The sequence below is a fragment of the Meriones unguiculatus genome, chromosome 3 (genome assembly GCF_030254825.1).
Source record: "Meriones unguiculatus strain TT.TT164.6M chromosome 3, Bangor_MerUng_6.1, whole genome shotgun sequence".
In the NCBI taxonomy this organism is placed as follows: domain Eukaryota; kingdom Metazoa; phylum Chordata; class Mammalia; order Rodentia; family Muridae; genus Meriones; species Meriones unguiculatus.
Genome location: NC_083351.1, coordinates 161,744,165 through 161,768,527, shown reverse-complemented (window position 1 = coordinate 161,768,527; position 24,363 = coordinate 161,744,165). Strand labels below are relative to the sequence as shown.

The 24,363-nt window shown below is 35.7% G+C and overlaps 1 protein-coding gene across 1 annotated transcript; it reads right to left on the bottom strand.

The window, feature by feature from the left end:
- Positions 1-5,248: 5,248 nt before the first annotated feature.
- On the bottom strand, positions 5,249-22,938 carry LOC132652880 (alpha-S2-casein-like B). The gene is made up of 10 exons (XM_060378813.1): positions 22,888-22,938; positions 19,510-19,533; positions 19,389-19,430; positions 17,887-17,919; positions 16,623-16,646; positions 14,542-14,670; positions 13,354-13,398; positions 7,846-7,887; positions 6,425-6,535; positions 5,249-5,254 (listed from the first exon to the last, which is right to left on the bottom strand). Exons 1-10 carry the CDS (start codon positions 22,936-22,938, stop codon positions 5,249-5,251), a joined length of 507 nt encoding a protein of 168 aa, XP_060234796.1.
- Between the last annotated feature and the right edge of the window lie 1,425 nt (positions 22,939-24,363).

The window sequence follows — 24,363 nt, the reverse complement described above, 5'->3', positions numbered from 1 at the left end:
TTGGGTGGAGTATTAGTCTCAGAAAAGACCTCTGTGCTCAGGGTTTTTGGTTCTGTTGCTCTTCCTGTGGAGCTCCTGTCCCCTCCAGGTTTTTCTATCTCCCCCTTCTTTCATAAGATTCCCTGCACTCTGCCCAAAGTTTGGCTCTGAGTCTCAGCATCTGCTTTCATACTTGCTGGGTAGAGTCTTTCAAAGGCCCTCTGTGGTAGCCTCCTGTCCTAATCCCTGTTTTCTCCCTCATTCAATGTCCATCCTGTTTGCCTTTCTGAGTTAGGATTGATCACCTTACCCACGGTCCTTCTTGCTTAGCTTATTTAGTATGTTTATCCTATATTATATGTCTACTATCCACTTATATACCACACATGGTATATACTCACTTATATACTTTCTGCTTCTTGGATACCTCACCCAAGATGATCTTTTCTAAGTTCCCACTATTTGCCTGCAAATTTCATGATTTCCTTGTTTTTAATTGCTGATTAATATTCCATTGTGTAAATGTACCTCAATTTCTGTATCTATTCCTCAGTTGAGGGACACGTGGGTCATTTCTAGCTTCTGGCTATTACAAATAAAGCTGATATGAATGTGGTTTAGCAAATTTCCTTACTGTGTACTTGAACATATTTTGGATATATGCCTAGGAGTGGTATAGCTGGATCTTGAGGTAGCACTATTCCTAATTGTCTGAGAAAGTGTCAGACTGATTTCCAAAGTGGTTGTACAAGTTTACATTGCCACCAGCAATGGAGGAGGGTTCCCCTTTCTCCACATCCTCTCCAGCATGTATTATCACTTGAGTTTTTGATCTTAGCTATTCTAATGGGTGTAAGGTGAAATCTCAGGGTTGTTTTGATTTGCATTTCCCTGATGACTAAGGACATTGAGCTTTTCTTTAAGTATTTCTCTGCCATTCTATATTCCTCTACAGAGAATTCTCTGTTTAGCTCTGTACCCCATTTTTTAATTGGATTACTTGATTTGTTGCTGTTTAACTTCTTGAGTTCTTTATATATTCTGGATATTACCCCTTGTCAGATATAGGATTTGTGAAGATCCTTTCCCAGTCTGTAAGCTGTCGCTTTGTTCTGATGACAGTGTCCTTTGCTTTACAAAAGCTTTTCAGCTTCATGAAACCCCATTTTTTTTTAAATTGTTGTTCTTAGAGCCTGTCCAGTTGTTATTCTGTTCAGGAAGTTGTCTTCTGTGCCAATAAATTCAAGGCTCTTCCCCACTATTTCTCCTAACAGATTTAGAGTGTCTGGTTTTGTGTTTAGGTCTTTGATCCACTTGGAGCTCCTGTTCCACTTATTAAGGTACCCACTTGGAGACTGAGTTTCCATAGGCTATATCTGAGCAAGGGGTCTAGGTTATCTTTATGCATGGTCCTTGGTTGGAGTATCACTCTTTGCAAAGATGCCTGGGCCCAGATTCTTTGGTTTTGTTGGTCTCCTTGTGGAACATCTGTTCCTCCCAGGTCTTTCTATCCCAGCCTTCTTTCATAAGATTCTTTCATAAGACTCTACCCAAAGTTAAGGAAACAGGATAGGATCCTACCACAGAGAGCCTCTGAAAGACTCTCCCCAGCAGGGTATGGAAAGCAGATGTTGAGAGTCATAGTCAGAGTCACTTTTATTTTAGATTTCCATGCCATCTTGGTTTATCCACTTCTCTTTCTATTAGTAATATTTACTGTTAGTCATTAAATGTCCTATTCTATTACTTACTTGTAGACCCACTACTATACATAAAAATTCTATCATCCTAATACTTTTCTTGAATGGTTCCCTTGGACTCTGGACTCCGTTCTTTCTTTTCCTACCACAGGTAGCAAGCACTCAACAATCTTTCATTCTCATAGTTTGGCCCTTTGTCTTTCATTTTCCTGTCATGTTGTCGTATTTTCTTCCTCCAGATTTCCTTTTCATTCTCTCTCTTCATCTTTTCCTCCCTCTGCCTTTATCTTTCTTTAGTTATTCAATAGTTATGGAACATTGCTTTAGGCCCTGGAGATGTGTATGAGAAATGTAATTATTTATATAAAAGGAATCTTGGAAAAAGTGACATTGGGGCACTTGATGTTCATTACTTCAAAGCATTATTGATCAATAAGGAACTTGAAAAGCTGTGTGTAAACTTGGTTCTATTATTTCAAAATAGAATACTAAAAAAATGTGTAATACCAAGCTCATTTCTGTGACAGTCAACAATGTAGAAAAAGGTGTAACCATGAGTCAAGTTCTTTTGTTGCGTACAATCTCATATTCCACAAACACTGGATTTTAGGAGACTGAAGGACCATAACATATCTTATGATTTTGTAGTCATGGAAATATGATTCCTTTTCATCCATGGGAGACTGCTAAACTATTGAAAATGTCAGGAGACTTAATTTACAAGGTAAATGTTCTGAAAAGATATCATTAATTATGTTTCTATGAATATGAAAACCATGGTTGGGTTTTTATAATGTGCTTCATGTTTTAATACTTTGAAAATCTCCAGTGGTGTCATTAAATGAAGCAAAAACAAGTGGTGAAGAACAGTTGTATCAATCCGGTTATGTCACTAAGGTCAGTTTGAATCTGGACTCTGGAGATCCTCAAAGCTTGCTTACAATGACAAAAGGAGCCATGCTTTTTGCTTTGTTACACTTCGGTCTGCTATAACAAAATGTTGGTCCCCAAATATATGAAATAAATTCAGTTCTAGATAATGTCTTCAGTAGTGGAGGCTTGAGAGAATTTATGCCTATTTCTTAATTTTTATATTGCATATATCTAATTTTCTGTGAAAGCAGCACATGTAGGAAGATTTTTCAGGAGATAATTGTGTCTACATTTGGAGAAAGGACAGCATATTTGAGATGGGTTTAGAGAATTGGAAACTACTTTTTTAAAAAAATATTAATTATTTATTACAATTTATTCACTTTGTATCCTGGCTGTGCCCCCCTCCCCCATCTCCTTCCAATCCCTCCCTTCCTACCTCTTCTCCTCCTATACCCCTTGGAAACTAGTTTTTCATCATCGAATCATCAGTATAAATTTAAATGATTAAGTGGATCAGATTACATCAAAAACATGTAAAGTTAGGAAAAGATGTAGCTGAGATGAAAGCCCTAGAAAATACCAGTCTTTTTGTGGAGAAAGGAAATCCACAAAAATACCCCAGAGAAACAATCAAAAGAAAATATAAGAGTTATTAGGAAGTATGTCATGACAGGAAGTCAAGTTGTACAGTTCTCCTCTAAGAAACCTTGCCTTTCCGATTTGTCATCATTGAGCTACAATACCAAGTTATATTACTAAGAAAATAGTAATTTTATTAATAGGAAGATTAGTTCAGATAATATGTGATACTTTAAAAAGTATTGCCTGGCTAACTTTAGGTAATGAAATCATTATTACCTAAGCAGGTAGTGTTTATACACCATGGATTCAATATTTCCAAATAGAAAGGGAAATATCTTTGAAACTTAAGTTAATTCTAAGAGGACTGCTAACTTTGATTTTGACAAAACCAGAATTTGGTAAGAGGTCCTTCATGACGACCAAAGTTTAGAGAAGAAACTTACTTTGAGACTCTGAGGCTTAGAGGGAACGGAAGTAAACATTCATTTCAGAGTCTTAAGTGGCCAGACCCTGTCCAGGGAGAGTTGCTCCAGTGTAGAAAGGCAGAAGAATTGTATCAGCTATGAGGATAATACTTTAAATTATCAGAGATGAAGTCTGGCCGAAGTGAGGCCACCAAAGAACGTAACAAAGAGAAGGCAGCATCATCAGATTGCTGAGGAATGGAAGGTTCTAAGGAGACAAAGAAGAGTTCTCACAGCTTTGAACTGCACCACCTCTTCACAATATAAGAGTCACCCTTTCCAGGAAAACTTTTAAATATTTACACTGTACAGGGAAGGAGCTTAGGCTAAGGGGACTTGATAGACTGAACTATGATAGGAATAAAAGACAGAGGTAGTTTATGGTGTCAAAGATACAAGAAATTAATTTCTTGTCCTTGATGCAAAGACATCGTGCAGTGTTACCTACAAAACCCATGTAATGCCTCTCCTATGATGTAATATAATATATAATAACTAAATAATATATATTTAATATAATAGCTAAATATGTAAACCAAATTTCTAAACTAAAATAAACACCACCCTTTCCCCCTGCTCCTTTTCCTACTTCTTAGCCCTTCCACCTCCCTCTGTCTTCTCTGGAAGTACTTACCTGTGCAGGTGCCTTCAGGTGGGCACTGGGTGATTGCTTTTGCTGTTTTGTCATTTGAGAACACTACAAATGGGGTGATTCTGTTTGAGTTAAATTTACCCAGGAAATTCCAGCTTGTCCTGACTCATTCATGACCTTGGCCATAGTCCAGATGTATTGACCAAAACAATTAAGTTTAAGATGGTATAAGTAAGAATGGAAGAATCATGTTATGCCTGGAGTGACTACTTTGTTCTGCCAAAGAGAAATGTCACAAGATTGCTCTACTCTGACCCTCATTTAAGATTCATATAATTGTGTGTGTGTGTGTGTGTGTGTGTGTGTGTGTTTTAAATGCTTCTGAGCTTTGGCACCAAGAGACCCTGAAGTATTAGCCCACTCTTCATCTAGCCAAAGACCTAGGACTTATAAATTTTTCATTGGCTTAATCAACATAAAGGTCTGTATCTTTCTTATGTAGATTACCTCACTAGCAGGATTATGTTCTCAGGGTCTGACTTCTTTCCTGTGACTGTAGAATTGGAGGGAACATGAAGGATTTGATGAAGGGTTGGGATTAATGCTGTGGCAAAAAGTAAGTAGAAATAGGCAGTGAGAGGGTAAATTAATAGTTTAATAGAACTGTGAACCTCCGTGTTTTTGGAGTTATGATTCATTTGGAGGACTTTATATTACTGTCAGTAACCTTCTGGGTTAATATAAGCAACACAAATTACAATCACACATGAAAGAATGCACTTGAAGTTTTATTTTTTTGAAAAGGAATGCAGTTCTTTTGACACAGACAGGAATAGTGGTGAAAGCATACTCAATAGTCATCAACCCTATAGAAATGAAACCCAAATGTAGACCCAGCAAGTTCAACATAATTTAACAAGAATAGAAGCCATTCAGAAGTTGTTTTGCAGTATTTCTTTGGCTCAGTATATCTGTCTCATTTAGACATCTGCCCCAATATATTGGTACTTAGCAGTAGTTATGATGCAAAAGAAACTGGAGTTTGAATTTTCCACTCAAACCTGTCAAACAAAAGACAATAATGGATTTATGTTTCAGATGATGTTTATTTATATGTAGGATGCAGACATACTCATCACTAGTTAGTATTTGTAAACTAATGTTATCATTTTCCTACATCTAAGATGATGCCTAACACAGTAAGATTTTTAAGAACTATTTCTGCTTGTATTTGATGGAAAGTCCAGAGAGGCATTTTTTTTTAAGTATAACTTTGAGCAAACTAATTATTGAGAGTTAATATTCAGCTTCTTCAGTTTATTATAAAAAATACTATCTCTATGCATTTATTAAATGACACAAATTTATCTTTTGAGTAAATTTTGAAGCAACCTTTTAATTATTCTTTAGTTTCTTAGGCAGATGAAATAATATCAGTAATATTTAATCAGCCAAATTTTTTTCATTAAAGTTGAACATACATTAGTTAAAAATAATAAGAACGCATTCATCATAGAAAATTCTGACTTAAATTATCACCTAACTGACAGGCACACTTATCAAATTAAAATAGAAGCATTTATTTCAAGAAACTGAAAAAGTTCTTTTTAAAAATATAAAGAAATAATTCATTTTGTCACATTTATAAGAAGAAACAAACAAAATCTACTTATATTCCCATGAAAATATTTACAACATTCTGTTCTTTTTTGTCCATCTTCTATTCAAACATCAGGAATAAAACTTTTATTTATATAAAATAAAATAACTTTAAATGCTACATGCATGGCATAAAGATTGCTATAAAATATTGAGAAATGATACCACTGGTCTAAGGTCAATTTCTGACAGGAAATGCCATGTTGATAATATTAAATTGCAGTTATCTGGGTTTCATATCCTATTTATTTCTTACATTAAAAATGCATTTCCTTTGTGGAATTAAAAAAAATGTTGTGATTCATGTAAGAATTGCTGTAGGAATCAACAATTAAAATCCTGTACGCAAACACTTAAGTTAAAGATCAATGCTAGTGCAGTTTTCATCTAAGTGAATTAGCTTTATTATATGATTCATAGTTTGTTTTTCTGCCTTAGCAAAATTTCACTTAATTTTCTTTCAATTTCTTTACCCAAAAAATTTGTGAAATTTTTTTTTTTTATTTTTTTAAATCTTATTTTTGCTAAAACTTTAACTCAGCTTTATATTGAAAAATAAATGGCACACTCACCATGCTGGGAGTATAGGGATAATAGCTCCGACCATGCATCGTTTTCTGATATTGACGCAGAAGTTTTACAAACTGAGGCCAGGTGATTTTGCTGTATTGTTTCATTTTGTTCTAAGGGAAAAAAAAACAAAAAACAAAACACATGTGATTATCTCAATATCTCATGCATCAGAAAAGACCTGGACATAACTGAAGGAATGAACGAACACCTCATCTGATGAGCCCTTCATGGTATCAATATGGACTTAGCAGAAGGGCTGTTTATTCAAATAAAAGTAACTCAGAAGGTACATTCATATGAACTAGAGAATGTAGAGGACTCATGGTCAATTCAGACCCATCAGCTAAGATATTGAAGTGAAAGAAACAAATAGAAAAGGAAGTAAAAGAGAAACAGGTACAAGAGCCAGAAGGTCATTTGTGAATTTACTAAGATAAATGTCTTAGCTCAGTTTCTTTCCCAAGTGTGCTAGTAAAACCCTCATTCCCAGGTCAGACAGAAGGCTGACGTAACTGAGAAACATCTGTAACATCAAGCTATTTTGTCTCTAGAGGAGTTAACAGAGAGAGAACATTTTGCACAGGGCATTCACACAATTCATGACTAATAAACTTGCTTTATACCAAGCTGCAGTTGAACTCAGATCTGCTTGCTTCTGTCTCCCGGATTAAAGGCATGTTTGTGTTCCAACCAGATCACACAGACCTAGAAGGCCTTTGGAAGTGATCTCTTGCCAGGACAGCTATGTTCTGAACTCCTCTATACTCATATTCTGTTTGGAATCATCCAAGTGAATCTGGCCACAGATTATTTTAGGGATTAAAGCTTCCATTAAACTCAGTAGTACTCTATCTATCTATCTATCTATCTATCTATCATCTATCTATCTATCTATGTACCTACCTACCTACCTTTATTTATTTTGTATGTGTGTGAGGTTTCTAAGGGTTGAACTGGAAGGCTCGGTGGTAGAGCCTTTCATCCACTCAACCATCTTTCTGGCCCTTCATTTTTAGAAGGTGTGACATCAGTGTGATTTTTGGCTGGATGTTTCCTGGGAAAGAATTGATATTCTGAGAGCAAGTTCTTCTGTAGCATCTTTGACAAGACACGAGAAACACTTTCATAGTCATTGTGTTCACTTTAACGTGAGTATGGAAAGTGGAGTTGGAGGGGTAGGAAAGGACTAGGGCAGGAGGATTGACTTGAGTTTGGATTTGGCTTGGGGTAACTAGTAGTTCCAAGACAGCTTTGTCTCTTTCTCAAAACCAGACCCTATCAAACCAAACCAAACCAAACCCTCCCCCAAATTAACAAACAACACAACCCTCAATTTTCCTTAAAAATTTCTTTTTGTCACTGAGATTTCAGCCCTGTCCAGGAGCAAAAGTGTGCTAAAATGATTGTATGGAAAGCTTACCATGTAGTCTTGCATGTTCTTTTCTTCTTCAGCCATCATATTCTGTTAAGAATAAAAACAGCTCTTTGAAATGCAAAAGAAAATTTTTGGATGATATTTAGTTAGCTGAATAAAAAATACTTAATCTCAGTGAGAACGTCAGTTAATTTCTTGGAGGGAAAATCTGCTTAACTTGGAAAATATGGCAATATTGTCAGGAGGTAGGGCTAATTATTTGAACAATTCAAAGCCATATCCCTACTCGCAAAAGTCACATTTTACAATGATTTATGACTTTAAATATTATCAGACTATGTTCTCTCAGCATTATAGTAGTTTACTGAAAATGTGTATTACTTCAAACTCTTAATTAATCTTCCTTGTTCTTATAATTATAAAGTTTCAAGGAGTGGGGGAAGGTGGAGGAAGGCAGGGGGTGGGTGAAGAGGAAGGAGTGAAGATAGCAGGTATGTCAAGGTATCTGGCAGAAACTTCATGCCTCTTCTCGGAAGACCAATATTTCATTAGAGGCCTGGAGTGCCAGGTCAGTAATGCAGAGAGGAAGTATCCTTTCCAGGCACTGAGGAGGAAGACCATAGACTGTGCCTCAGCCTACAAGATGCATATCCGGTTGCACCTTCTTCCGGGTTTAATCTCAATTTGTTCACTCACTTGGCTCATTCTGCATCACCAAGTATTTCTTTTATGTTTTATTTACATAACTTTTGCCCAGTCCACAAAAGAGTATTATAAAGACAGGGGACAAGGCCCAGTGTTCGTTGCAGCAAAGGGGGTAGCAAAATCCAGCTGTTCACTACTTGAGACCATGAGGAAGGCCTGTGCTGGCCATTCATTTCAGGCCTGTGTACATATCTATTTCTTACAAGGGTACTATCTATTTATTTCTACTGGATACGTTGACGGATAAGGAGAGGGTAATGTAATGGTAGAACACTTGCCTAATGGGCGTGAGGTGAGGCCCTGGGTTTAGTTCCCAGCGCACACAGACAAAACTCTCTCTCTCTCTCTCTCTCTCTCTCTCTCTCTCTCTCTCTCTCTTTCTTTCTTTCTGGTGTTTGTTAAAATAATAATACCTCATGTCAGAGACCATCCCAGTTTCCTTTACTAGGGAGCCCACTTGGACACTGATCTGCCATGAGCTACATCTGTGCAGGGAGTCTACGTTATCTCCATACATGGTTCTTGGTTGGAGGATCAGCCTCAAAACAGACCCCTTTGCCCAGATTTTTTGGTTCTGTTGCTCTTCTTGTGGAGCTCCTATATCTCCAGGTCTTACTTTTCTCACTTATTTCATAAAATTCCCTGCACTCTGCCCAAAGTTTGGCTATAAGTCTCAGCATCTGTTTTGATACCCTGCAGGGTAGAGATGAACTGATTGGCCTGCTCTTTAATCTTCTTCCCTTGAGGGGGGTGCAGCCTTACTAGGCCACAGAGGAAGACAATGCAGCCAGTCCTGATGACACCAGACTAGGATCAGAAGGAAGGGGAGGGAGACCTCCCCTATCTGTGGACTGGGGGAGGAGCATGGGTGAAGAAGAGAGAGGGAGGGGAGGATTGAGAGGGGAGGAGGGAGAGAGCTACAGGTGGGATACAAAGTGAATAAACTGTAATTAATAAAAATAAAAAAATAAAAAATAAAAAATGTAAAAAATAACAATACCTCATTTGATTAGAGGTACTGTCTATCTCTCTATATCAAGGACTAAAAGACTTCTTGAGAAATGAATAGTAATGATAATAATAAATCAATGAAGAGGAGTACTGTGTCCTTTTAAGTATTTCTCAATAGCTATGGTTTTAAAGATCTTTTTTATAAGACAGGGACAACAGTGTAAGGATGACAGAGACCAACTCCAGTAAAGCTTGTAGCTTAAAAAGAGTAAAATTTTGATGCAACTTTATTGCATCAACACCATATTCTGAAGTACACAGTTAAATTGATTGACCCAGGAAAATAAGGGACCATTGCTTGATACGAGTTTGTTATTAAAAGATACAATGACGATGACACAAAGGTTGTTTAATTAGTCTCTCTTGATTTTTGTCAAGAGAGAAAATTTGCAGTAGATATTGTCTGCTGTCAAACTTCTACCATCACTCTAAGTGACTGCTGTGATTTTAGTGATTCTGACTTTATATATAAATTTTAAATTTGTACAATTGTCTTTAAATTTGTCTTATTAGTCTGTTATTTTATCACCCCGTTTCAGAGGGTAAGAACATAATAAAATAATATATGAACCCTGTAAAAAAAAAGTAAAATTTTGACTTTAAAGTAAACAAGAGAAAAAGAAACTGATGAAATTATATATTTAGGTTCCGTGGATAAAGAGCTTATATGAAAGATCTTAACTGAAATACTTCAACTCAGTTAAGAGATTCAGAATTAAGGGGTTTAGAGAAATTTCATCAGCATTTTAGTTATCTCTTGGAAACCTGAACCAAATAGAGGTCATATAAATTCAATCCAATATCCTATCAGTAGTCATCTTTAGGATTTTCTTAAAAGATAAATGAAGAATTAAACACATTATTCTCATTCGTGGAAATATATATATATATATATTTCCAATTATGACATAATAAAAAGAAATATAAATTAACTTGTACTATTTCCTTTAATCACAGTTGTATGTATCCCCCAATATGAAAGTATATAAGGGGCATAATGTTTGCAAAATATGTCTTTTTAAACAAATGAATAATAAATGAGTGAGTGAATTTCTGGAGTGAATTAATCAATTTTTAGGTAGCAAAGTAATTGATTTTAATAAATTAAATATATATGATTGTATTGAGTATAGAAACATGCAACCATTTTGTAGAGTGAAATGAAGTGTGCACAGCATTAACAATAACTTTAACATAGAGTACCTTTAAGAAAAATGTTAAATAAATCTTAGCTAAAATAAACAGGTAAGAAAACAGCATCAGTAAGCTTACAGATGTGAAAGAATGAAAACCCAAAATTAAAAAAGAAATCTAATTCAGGGAATCATCTACTCAGAGAAGCCCTGGGTCAAACCGTCATATCATTAATTGTCTTTATGCTCCTACACTCTCACCCTCTTCAGAAAAGCTTACCCTTGCAATAGACAGGGGTTAGTTAACAGAGCACTCACAGTTGGTCAGACTGCAGAGAGTGAAGGTAGGGTGTTGAGCCTTTAATAAAACATCTGTATTATCCCTGCCCCCAAATAGCTCAGGAAACACTGCAGAAGAGGGAGCAGAGATTTTGTAAGAACCAGAGGCGAGGGGAATATTCTGTCAAAGTGTCCTCCAGACATGGCAGGGAACTTACTGACACAAAGTCGCAGCAGCCATGGCTGCTTGTACTTGACTTGCACAAGAGGCTGAAAGGTGCTCTACCATAAAACAAGGACATTCGTGCAAAATCAAGCCAAGTAATGTTTGAGTAGAAAGTGGAGAGGCGATATCCCTACCTAAGCATTTAAGATGGCTATTAGAAGAGGGAGGAGTCAGCTTTCTTCAGTGATAGAGTCAATGGTGGATACCGTGTTCCAGTGAATGGCTCTACACCCAAGTGCATTTATTCTCAGTGGATTATAAACAAACAAAATGTAAGGACATCAGTTTGGGAGATAGGAAGGATGGAGTGGTCTGAGATAAGGAGAGAGAGGGTTGAGAAAAAAGTACTATCTTGTACATTGCATATATGTAGGAAATTATTTGAGAATTAAAACATTTTAAAAATAATATTCATACAGTTCTACTTGTAGTAGAAAAGTTGGGGCATATTCTCGCAAGAGACTAAATAGATGAACGCGTTTGCAGTGAGACTAATTGTAAAAAGTAAATAATACATAAAATAATGAAATCACTAAACAATCAGGCCCCTGTTCCTAGTGGGAACTACTCAGGAACTTAATTCGACTCATGATCAAAATCCATATTAAACACTTACTTGATTATTGATCAAAGTACAACAAAAAGCAATTGTTGTCATTATTAATCAGCATCTCTGTTTTCAAGTTTTTGGTAGTCCTTAGCACCATATGAACTTAACATATCTAAAATGAAATATATAGCTTGGATATCACTTGCTGGAAGAAGACTTAGAGGCAAGATCATAAAATAAAATGTGTTTTAGTGAAAATTTGTAAATGGAACCACATAAACTGTGTAAAACATGTCCATGCACTACACCCACCTCACCCTCCACACACATATTCTATTCTATTGATAATAGAGTGGAATATTTTAGATCTTTTGATAGTGACATTTCAAAGGGTCATTTTTTTATTTTTCTGTGTTCAAAGACCAAGATCCCTGATATACTCAGATAATTAAATAGTTCTTGACTTCATAAAAAATGCATTTACAAAATACTGAAAATTTCCTATTCAACAAAGTGTCTGTTGGTCTCAAATTAAGGTCACTCTGTCCTTTTGACTTTATAGCCGGTCTTACTTTCAGTTTATATTGCTACGGCGAAACATCATGACCGAAAGCAAACTGGGAGGAAGGGTTTATTTCATCTTTTAGCTTATAAGATTGTCGCTGAGGAAAGGCAGGGCAGGAACTCAGGGAAGGAAAATTAAGGCCAGAACTGATACAGAGGCCATGAAGGGGTGCGGCTTACTAGCTTGCTCCTCAAGGCTTGCTCACCCCACTTTCTTGTAGAACCCAGGACCATCAGCCCAGGATGGCACCACCATAGTCGTCTGAGCCCTCCCAATGTCAATCAATTTATAAATGTACCACAAGATGGCCAATTTAGTGGGTACATTTTGTCAGTTGAGGTTCCCTCTTCCCAAAGCACTCCAGTTTACGTCAGGTTGGCATAAAACTTGCCAATGCATATGCTAATGTGTAAGCTAATTTTCAGACGCTGCATAAAAAAATCCAGTGTGAGTATATTGGTACAGGAGAATTGACCAAGATCCTGTTGAACAATTGACTTTTCCGTGTTACTCTCAGTAAATAGGACCTTCATGCTGGATAAAAATGCATTTTTTAAAACTTATTCTGATAGAGAAGTGAGAATGCACATAAGCAACAAAAAACAATTTAAAATTGCAAATGTGCTTATTCCTCTATTCAAATGATTTGGTGCTATATACTGTTTCCAAATCTTTCCTATTTATAATTTTTCTCTAATTCATGTATGGAAATGAGGGTCTTCATCAGTTCCAACTTAGTGATTTTGAAGTGTTGGGAGGAATAAAATATACATGTATCTCCTCATTAAAAAAGAGTATAGCACATGTACAACTCTTTGGTAATCTTGGGAACAAATGATGATAGAAAGTGATGGAGTAATAACAAGAAATCCTTTCAGTTATCCCTAACTTTTACAATATGAACACAGAAGATCACAACTATTTCTCATTAGGACATTCGCATATATTCATCAGGTGTAAATCAACGCACCATCACCTTTCTTTCACAGTCCTAGATTTTAAAAGATGGTGAGTGTAAAATAGAGAAAACATACACGCATTTAAGTTGCATCCCATTAATGAGGCAATATAAGATAAAAATTACCTCTCTGACTTTCATACTCATGTCCATCATATTCTGGTTATATTGCTGTAAAATAAGTAACAATTATTATTCTAATAGAAACATGAGCAGTGAAAACAAAATAAAACAATATTCTGATTACAGTTGATATAATTTGACTTACTTGCTGAGAAATGATGTCAGACTCCTTTAAAATAAAATAATATGTCTTAATTATTTATTCATTCACAGGGATAAAGCTAGGTTATTTGTTGCATGGGACTGATATGTCTCTGGCATCTCTGACACATGGTGAGCATTTGAGTGATTGCACTTTCTATGGATCTGGATGAGAGTTCTTTGTTGAGGTTGATTTGGGCTCCTCTCACCCTGCTTATGATGCTTTGCCTGAGAACTATATTTCCTGCTATAACAGCAGTATTGTTACATGTCTACGAGAGGAAACCACAGTAGGATTTTTGGGCAGTGTCTCTTAGTACACGTCTACTTTTTGCACCTTAAAAGATTACATTGGCTCTTAGTGATCTTTCTTACAAGGCTCTCACTTAAATTTCGTGGATTCTTTAAGTTTATATTTAATACTTTGTAAGTGAGGGTGATGAACATCTACTAATGTCTAACAGTCCTGTTGGTTACAAGGTATTGTTTTTATAATAAAATGCTTCATCTCACTAGTCGAGATCTATTCTCTGTTCTCTGTAGGCCTGAAAAAGAAAAAGGCTGTAATTTTATGTTCTGATTGAATACCAAGAGGGACTCATCTTTATTTCTAACTAGATGAGATGCTGGGATATTCCTGTCTTATAGTTTCACCCATCATTATTCTTCTACAAAATGAAGACAATGACTTCTAATTCCTTCTACAGTTGAGAATGTTTAGGAAACCAAGTACAAGAAAATATGAGCAAATAATGAGGACATACACAGTAAACTTAATAACATTCTCATTAGTTACTATTGCCTTTACTGGCGATTGTTATTATATTAACGCTATACAGTAAGTGTGTTTAAAACTTAATTTCTTTTTTTCTCCTTTTATTGAAAATGGACTTTTTCCTCGCAAAATATCTCCTGGTTGCGGTTATCTCACCCTCTACTCCTCTCAGTTTCACTGCTGTCTTTCTTTCTAAATTACAACTTGGGTGTTTTAATTCTGATTACTCTATGTATTTTAATACTTTACTCTTGTTTGCCCAACCTGGAACTTACCAGAGTGCGAGTGGAGGGGAAGGCACGATTCACAGTATTACCCCATGGATTCCTTGCAACGTGATGTTGGTAAAGAGCCTTGAGGGCTTGGGGTGTTTGCAACTTCTGAATAGTTTGGTAGCATTTGTTCTAGAGAGAGAGGGAAATATTCAATATTCACTTCAGTGCTCTATGTCTTCTGTATATCACAGCAGATATTGACAGATTCAAATGAAGTAGAACTTCCATTAGATAATTCATGATGGCAGAAATCTACTAGCATAAAGTTTACTGTAACAGCGTTTACATTTGCAGCCTATTGAAAATTAAAAATATTGTTTTGTTAAGAAATATTTCTAGACACATTATATATAATATAATCACAAAATTATATGTAAATGCATATATATATATCACAAAGTTATATAACAAAGGCAAAAGTAAAAGACTGAATTAGAAGTAGAAGACTGAATTTCTTTTCCATATATGTCTCAAGGCTTAGAAGACAGAGGAACCAACCTTTAATTTCTTTGACGTCAGGCATTGAAACATGTAGAAATTGCTTAATCTCTTTGATTGTGTCTAATACCACACTTATAGCAGTTAGCACACTTGAATGCCATTGTAATTAGCCCTAAAGCCTTAAGTCTGTTTTGATAGATTTTTTTTTTTAGAGATTATGTATAAAAGCACATGACCTCTTTCTTCAGGAAAAAAAAAATATTTTTTATCAGGTATGAAAGAAAATTGCTTATGCACAATAAACAGACATGTATATGTGCATTTATTTAGTTATATCAGGTGTGTGTTTCTGTGAGTGTGTGTATGTATGTGGACACATGTATATCACTTTGTCTGTCTGAAGTGTGGAGGTCAGAGAACAATTTACAGAAGTCAGTTCCTTCCTTCCTTCATTTTAGTCTGGAAGCTCGATGACTCATGTCATCAGGCTTGGCAGCAAACAACTTTACCCTGTGAACCACATAGCTGGCCCATATATTGTTCTTTCTACTTTCCTGGAACCTTGTTACATGAATTCATAGTTGCATTACAAGTGCTTTAAAGTGCAAACATTATTTTGGAAGAATTTTGACAAAAGAAAATGAGTTTTACAACAATTAGAAATTTCTGTAAAAGAGAGGTCTCATTTGGAGTTTTTAATTTTTAAGTTTTCAAGGACAAATATTTCAGCTATAAAGATTTTGGAACAAATGTCCATTGTACATAGAACAATACAATGTACAATATTTTATGTAATTTAAACATTTGCCTTCCAACATAATCCTTCAGAGTCAATAAACTTTGCACTGTCAGTTGAGAAAACTGTATTTTAAGAGCTTGAGTTGGAATTAAAATAGCAACCTCCAACACTGACTTTTCTGTTTGTACAGGATGGTTGGATTCAGGGATTCCTATTGCTTGTCAATCTTTTGAAATATCTGTCTGCTATGCTACTGTGAAAAAGTTTAATGAGCGATGATGTAATATTATGGTGGCATTATGAAGTCAGTGGAGTAATATGCAGCACATACACACAACAAAAACAAACTCATATGGTTGCATTTACATATTTGTACATATAGCATACACATATGTGTATGTAATAATAATAATCAAAGAAAAAGACTATTAATGTGAGAGTGATAGTGGGGAAGCCTGGAGGGAGGAAAGAGAAAGAAGAAAGTGATATAATTTTAGTTCAATTAAAAATGTTAAAAACTATCCATACTTAGTTGACAACTTCCTTGGCTGGAAATCAGAACAAAAAAATAGGAAAACTATATTACTGCTTACAAATGGGAGGGGCTAAGCATCTCACTGAGATGTTATAAATTGTGAAAGCATTCAGAAGAAAAATATAACTTTGATATGGTCTTCTTGCTATTATAACTTGTATGAGACGTTTAATGTTTCTCTTCCATAGCAAACTGAAATTTGTGACAAGCAGCTTATAAAATACACAAAAAACAAACCCAAGCCACTACCAGTTCATGCTGATTTTATATTTCCTATTACTAAACAATTTAATTTGAAGTTATTTACTTTATAGTAATTATAATTATTGTTAAAGTAATCATGTCTCTCAAAAGAAAATTACTTACCTTCATGGGAGCTTCAGCGGATTCCTTTAGGAAAGAAGAATAAATAACATTACTTACATGATGTCACCCTAGGGTCATACTAATGTATTAGAGAAAGTAATTGCTTAATTGGGGTTGAAATTATTAAGACTGAGCAATTATACCATTTATTGGAAATGTAATCAATTAAATTAAATAAATTAAAACATTAATCATCAGAAACACCACTCAAATAATGGTGCAGGACTACAGTATGTTTTAAGTTTTCATTAATTCTACACACATTATAAAGAGCTAATAGCTACGGTCAATGGGTGAGTGACACAGAAGATTGCTAATCACAAGTCTGGTGAGGTGCATGCCAAAAGAAACTGGTGTCTACAGTTTAGAGAGAAGGTCAGATAAGCTCACTGGTACCCAGCAGGGCAGGATTCACTTTACACTTATAGCGATAGGGCTCATGGCGTGGTTGAGAGCTGCTTCACTGTGCTGGTATTAGGTGTTTCTAAGGGGGTAAGGGGGGGACTTCACAAGTCAGTGGCAGGCTCTTGACTTGACTCTGGTTAGACTTAAGCTGAACCCTACTTGGAGTTAGATACTTGGTCTCTACCATGAAAGAACGCTAAGCAGGAATCCCTGGATACTGTGCAGACAGCCCACCGTCAGCCCTCACCCACACAACGACAGTATGTTTCAGTAAGGGCTTCATGCAAAGTCTACTTGTTACAAATCTGCTCTTTTTGGATGAACCTGCTTTTTTATGTTAAAGTTGAAGCTTAGATTAGCATCCTGGAGAGAAAAAAAGCAAATAATCAAAATCTGGCAGCCTTCAAATTATTACATTATTTAGCTGAAAATGTCGTTATGAAACCCAGAACTATGTATAATAAATGTACGCTTATTAAAATTTCATGAGATTAAAAATTGAAGTGTGTAAACCAAGTTAAATGTCTACTATTATTTATAAATGTAAAAATTATTTTAGTTTAAGTCCAATATTGCCTCTATAATCATTACTATAAGGTAGGATATTTGAAACACAACCAGATTAGTTGACTGAATCTCTTAGTACAAAAGTAAAAGGGATTAAAATGTTTCGAAGAAACAAGATAAATCTGGTTGGCTACTCTTAAAGTGAGAGGGAGAAATAGCCTTCCTTAAAATAACATAAATTATTACTCATTTATTAAAAGTAAGGATTTATAGATCTCCCAGTATGTCATGAATCTTGTATTATGAACATAATAATACAAATCAAAACTTCTAAATAAACAAAAATTCTCACCATTTGGGGAATGTGAATGTTCTTCACAGTTTCCTTTAATGAAAAAGAAAAATAATTATGACTATTTTCTCTACAGTGTTGATCATGAATCATTTTCTCCTATATAGGTACAAGGGAAAATTCCCCTTTCCATAAAGCAAGCATCACAATGGATTCTCCACCATTGCAGGAGTTTTGTTGATTTACATTGTAATTTCTCATTTGGTAGGAGACACACAACCAGTTAGGTACATGGAATCTGAACATGGAGAGAAAGAAATTCTACCTGCATATTCATAGTATCCCCAGAACCAGAGGAGGCCACACAAGCTTGTTAGATAGTGAACGAGTACCCAAGATTAGTTCAGACAACTTATTCGTAATTTTTCATTAAATTTGACATTGTAGTGAATGGAATTTTATGTAAGAAGTGGGAAATAGTAAGAACTGGAGAGGACAGGAACTCCACAAGGAGAGCAACAGAACAAGAAAATTTGAACACAGGGAACTTCCCAGAGACTCATACTCCAACCAAGGACTATTCATGGAGATAATCTAGAACCCTGACAATGCAGCCACTTCTGATGAGAACTGATAGACTAAGATCAGAAAGAAGGAGAGGAGGACCTCCCCTATCAGTGGACTTGGGGAGGGGCATGCATGCAGAAAGGGAGGGGAGGAAGGAGGGGCTTATGGGGGCATACAAAATGAATAAAGTGTATTTAATAAAAGTTAAAAAAAATTGACATTGTTATTTTTAAGCTGTGTATTTATAAAAATATACCACTAGGGCCACCAATATATCTTTGGCAGCAAATATAGAATGCTTTTTCATGAGCATATTATTTTGAAATTAAATGAGCCAGTTAAAAAGAAAACTTTATGCTTTAACCTAAGTAAAAAAAAATCTAAATAGGAAGAGAGAACGGTGGAGAAATGTAGAAATTGGGGGTTTTAAGAATTTTAACTCCAGAACCAATAGAAGTCTGTGAACAAAATATATTAATTGATTTATGTAAATATGTGTTCTACTGTATCACAGAATTAAAATAAAATGGTGTAATTAGCATCTCATTCTTTATAATGATCTTGGTTTACAAATTTGGTTGCTTGACAGTTAATTAATTTTTAATTTTCAGATTAATTTTTAATTTGATTCAAAGCAAGGTATTTCTTATTGATGTGCTTTAAATGTGGTGTTCTGAAAAGGAAACAAACGAACTGTGATATATCACTTTCTAAACTGAATTGTGAGAGCTTTTTGTATAATGAACCAGCAAAGCACAGGATTTGAGTTTCTAAGAAATTTAGATACTTCCTACTTTAAAAACAGGGCTAACGAATAGCTCACAAATCTTTTTCTGGATCTTCTTCATAATAAGCTATACAATTTTTGTAAAACAATAAACATATTTCTTTTGAAAGTTATAAATAAAATAGTCATTTTTATTAAGAGAAAGTGACATAGTTTCATAGAAACAAGTATTTGCCAAAAATAATAGATACAGATGATCAAACTCTACCTCTCTGGGGAAAACGACTACATCCACATCCTTCTTAAAGTTCTGAAAAATAAAATTTGATTTTAAAATTTTGCTAAAATGAAATGCTAAAATATATTTATTTTGCAAAGTAAAAACTTACTTCCTGAGAGATGTCCATGGACTCCTTAGAAAGAAAAAAAAGAGTTATTGGCCTCATGAATATTTCCACTACTTACAAAGTTTCAGTCCGTTCCATCAGTTAGTTGGTAGATAACACATTTGTCTGAACTGTAGAGCAAAGTTCACAAAAGTTTTACTCTCTAATGAGCTTATCATGTTCCAGATAACCATGTTCTTTACTGCATTGAAACAAAAACTTTCAAACATCAAAATACACAGCACTTAAATATTTTTTATTTCCCCTGAACATTTCCTAATTTCTTTCTACTTTTGTTTCCTTCTGACGTTTTTCTTTCGCCATTTTTTCACGTTAAAAATATAATTGCATCATTTTGCCTTTCCTCCCTCCAAGTTCTTCCATGTGACCCTCCCTCTGCTCTGTCTCAATTTCACCACTACTGTACTCTTTTTATTTAATTATTTTTGCACACACACACACACACACACACACACACACACACACATATATAATCCTAAATATATAAATATTATCTTATGAGGCAATATAACGTTATTTGCACATGTATGATTTCACTAAACAACGAGGAAGTCCTTAGGTGATAATGATCACTAGATGTCAGGTCATTAGAAATTTACATTTAGTCTGGATCCAATGATGCTTGCAGGGTTTTTATTCCAGAAAGGGAAGAGGACTCTGTCACTGTCACCACTCTGCCCCTCATGGACTGTTGCATTCCATGCCATATACTTTCCTAGTGAAATTATTTTGTTTTCATATTAAAATGTCTTACCTCACTGGAGGAGTATTGTTCCATCCTCTATAAAAACACAAAAAAATACAAATTTTTACTTTTATGACTTATTTATAATGTGAAGTTATCTTGCATTTTGTAACCTGATGTATTTTGGGGAAACTTTCTTTCATTTTTTTTAAAGCAACAAAAATTTTAAGGTGTTGGTGGTTACTCTACCACAAACCTCTAAGCAATTTGATAAATTAGGCATGCACTTAACTTAAATCCATGTCACATAAACATATTTTATATTACTTTCACTAAAAAATGGGCAAACCCCACAAGAATTTGGAAGGAGGTGTGTTGAGAAATATGCAGAATGTCATAGAGAAAAAGTGGGAGGTAAACATATATATTTCATATATATGCTATGTCATTTTAAACATATGTCTGTTTTTCAAATTTTCAAAAATAAGTATTTGTTAATGGAAAGTTCTGGTAAAATGACTCATCAGGAAAGATATTTGCTGCCAAGCCTGACAACATACTAAGAGAAAAACCAATTCCCACGTTTTTTTTCCTGACTTGTACAGGTATGAGAAGACACATACACACATATTCACCATTCACACCGATCCCGTAAATACTCAAAGAAATAAATGTAAGTGGGTATTTGTGTAATCACAACTCAGATTAAATATCAGGATGCCATTATCAACCTCCACCCAAAAAGATCCTTTCTTGTCACTCACTCTTACAAATTCTTCTGGTCACTTTTCTATTGGTGTAACAAAACTATTTGACACAGGCATAAAAGAAAACATTTAATTTGGGCTTGCAGTTACACAGGGTCAGAGTCCATGGTGGTATAGCAAAAAGAGGGCAGTAGACTTGGGGAGTGGCATGCATGCAGAAAGAGGAGGGAGGGTGGGATCAAGAGGCGAGGAGGGAGGGGCTTACGGGGGATACAAAATGAATAAAGTGTAATTAATAAAATAAAATTTAAAAAGTGAGCCCTGATAAACTAGGGTCAGATGCAAGGGGAGGAGGATCTCCTGTATCAGTGGACTTGGAGAGGGGCAGGGAGGAGATAAGGAAGGGAGGGTGGGATTGGGAGGGAATGAGGGAAGGGCTACAGCAGGGATGCAAAGTAAATAAACTAATTAATATTAAAAAATTAAAAAAGATGGCACTACGCACAGCTGAATACTTAAATCTTGATCCACAAATAGGAAGCAGAGAGAGGCAGCACTAGGGACTGAGTCTTTTGAAACTTCAAAGCCCAACACCAACAAACCTCCTCTGGTAAGGCTTAATTTCCTATTCTTTTCCAAACATACCTGAGGACCAAGTCTTCAAAAAAAAATGTGAGTTTATGGGGACCATCTTGTTCAGGCCATTACAGAAATGAATGGTTAACATAACATAATATTTTGGTGGTTCTTTAGTGTGACAGCCTGTCACACCTACTTCATTATTTGCTGTCATTGTAGTTGGGTTATGATTATTACATTAGATTGCCTTGTATGAGAATATGTATATAATCTGAAAAGTAAAGATATGCATAATAGAACACATATTATAATATATTATATACTATGATGTTGAAGGCAGCACACACAACTCATTGAACATGGAGAGGTCAAGCTGGTGCCTACATAGAAATATCACTACTGTATTTTAGTGCTTTTGATATGGGAAACTACTCCGCAGGCTACAAAAAGAGAAACATAAAAACCAGCTGAACCCCAATACCTTTAATCTACAATCTGTTCTGCCTTCAAAATATGCTAGGGCAATGTTGGCACAGAGCTTGTAGGAGCAAACAACTAATGTCTGATTTGACTTAACTGTCCATCCATGAGGTGTAACCCATACATGTAACCCATCTTGAGGGACCAAGAACCAGAGACTAGCTAGCCCAGACTCCTAGGGTAAAACCGAACACTACTGATCTTTAAAAAAATATATCAATAAAATGACTCCTAATGGTATTCTGCTATATTCAGTAGATCAGTGCTTTATCTGCTTATCATCAGAGAGGCTTCCTCCCAAAGCATATAGGAACAAATATGTAGACAGATCCACAGCCAGACACTATGCAGAGAGAGAGAGGAGACAGAGAGAATGAAATCTTTGTATATGTGTATATGTATGTGTGTATATGTATGTATATCCAAATATATATCTCATGAAGTATCTAGGCCCGAGTTTATAATTTATGACATGAATATAGCAGTAACATCTCCACTAGAGGAATTGCTTTACATTAGGATACTGAAACTAATGTACAAAAATTCCCCATTGCTTGCCTAACAAAGTTAGATTCTGAACCATAATAGTCAAGAACTGTGACTTATCTCTGATTTAGTCAAAATCTTCATTTTTAACCATGTCTTTCTTGTGATTTTAGAGAAATTTTTAAGAGGAATGAAAACAATTCATCGTTAAGTTCAAGCTGGTATAGAAGGGAATCTTCTTAAACTTGCAAGGAGACTACTTCATAGAAGCCATGCCCACCTTTGTGTCTGGTATGGAACAGGGTGAATGCTGTCTTTGATTACAGATTCAAATGACCACGTGCCTGTTCCTATAGTTCAGGGGGCATAGGCTTCATACATGTAAATAAGACTACTTGGTCTTAATTTTCGCATGGTACTTACCTGTTTTGCAAGAGCAACAGCCAAAAGGCAAGTAAAAATGAAGAACTTCATGATTCCTGAGTCCTGTCAAATAGACAGAAAGTCAATATTTTTTCTTTCATTAATATATGTTTTTACTGGTTGAATATTATTTCAACTTCATGTCCTCTATGAAGAAAGGGAAATGGAGATTACCAAAAGCAGATTAATCTGGGAATCATGTATATACATGTGACAAATTCTTCATAAAGAGAGCATAATGTAAAAAATTTCACTTCTGAGATATGGAAACTCCTCTCAGTCATAATAAATTAAGATTACTTATTAATTTGTTCATATTTGCTTCCATAATTCATAAGCTTTCATAGACTCAAAGACACAAAATGATACAATGATGTATAATATATATGTTATATTTAATATATGTATAATCTGTTAGGGCACATTATTATTATTTTTGAAGACATTTCATTTTAAATTATGTGTATGTTATTGTGATGTCAGGATGCATGCAATCATGAGTGCCAGTTCTGCTAGCAGCCAGCAGAGGGAGCTAGTTTGAGCCAAATGCCCTGGGTGAGGGACCTGTACTCTGTTCTAAAATAGAAAGACCTGGAGGAGACAGGAGCTCCACAAGGAGATCAAGAGAGCCAACAAATGTGGGTCCCAGTGGGCCTGCAGAGACTGAATCAACCAAGGACCATGCATGGAGAGGACCAGACCCCCTGCTCAGATGTAGCCTATGGGCAGCTCAATCTCCACGGGGGTTTCCTAGTAATGGGAACAGGGGCAGTCTCTGTCTGGTTGCCTGTTCTTTTGATCACCTCCACCTAGCAAGGTGGTCTTACTAGGCCACAGAGAAAGAGGATCCAGACAGTCCTGACGGACTAGGGTCAGATAGTAGGGGAGGAGGGCCTCCCCTATCAGTGGACTAGGAGAGGAATATGGGCAGGGGAAGGGAGGTTACAGCTAAGATAAAAAGTGAATAAACTGTAATAAACAACAATAATAATAATAATAATTTTTTAAAGAAAGTACAAACAACAAGGAGGACCCTAGGGAGGGTGCTTAAATCTCATTCAGAATGGCAAACAGGACAGACACCAGAAGCTTTGGAAGAGAAGGAACAGGATGGGAGCCTACCATAGATGTCCTCTGGAAGGATCCACCCAACAGGAGATTGAAGCAGGTGCTGAGACCAAACTTTGGGCAGAGCACAGGGAGTCTATGGAAGAAGGAGAGGGGATAGAAGACCCGAGGGGACAAGAGCTCCACAAGGAGACCAACAAAGCTAAAAAAAAAAAAAAAAAAAAAAATTGAGCCCAGGGGGCCCTGCAGAGACTGATACACCAACCAAGGTCTATTGGTGGGAAGGACCTGGACCTACTGCTTAGATATAGCTGATTGGCAGCTCAGTCTCCATGCAGGTCCCAAAGTTAGGGAGCAGGTGCTGCTTTTTTTGCCTGCTTTTTTTTTTTTTTTTTTTTTTTATCTCTT

Coding starts and splice junctions, on each gene's coding strand:
- LOC132652880 (XM_060378813.1), bottom strand. CDS start 22,938: ATGAAGTTCTTCATTTTTACTTGCCTTTTGGCTGTTGCTCTTGCAAAA. Junction 7,888..13,353: donor TGAGTATGAAAGTCAGAGAG/GTAATTTTTATC, acceptor TATTCTTAACAG/AATATGATGGCTGAAGAAGA. Junction 6,536..7,845: donor AGAACATGCAAGACTACATG/GTAAGCTTTCCA, acceptor TTTTTCCCTTAG/AACAAAATGAAACAATACAG.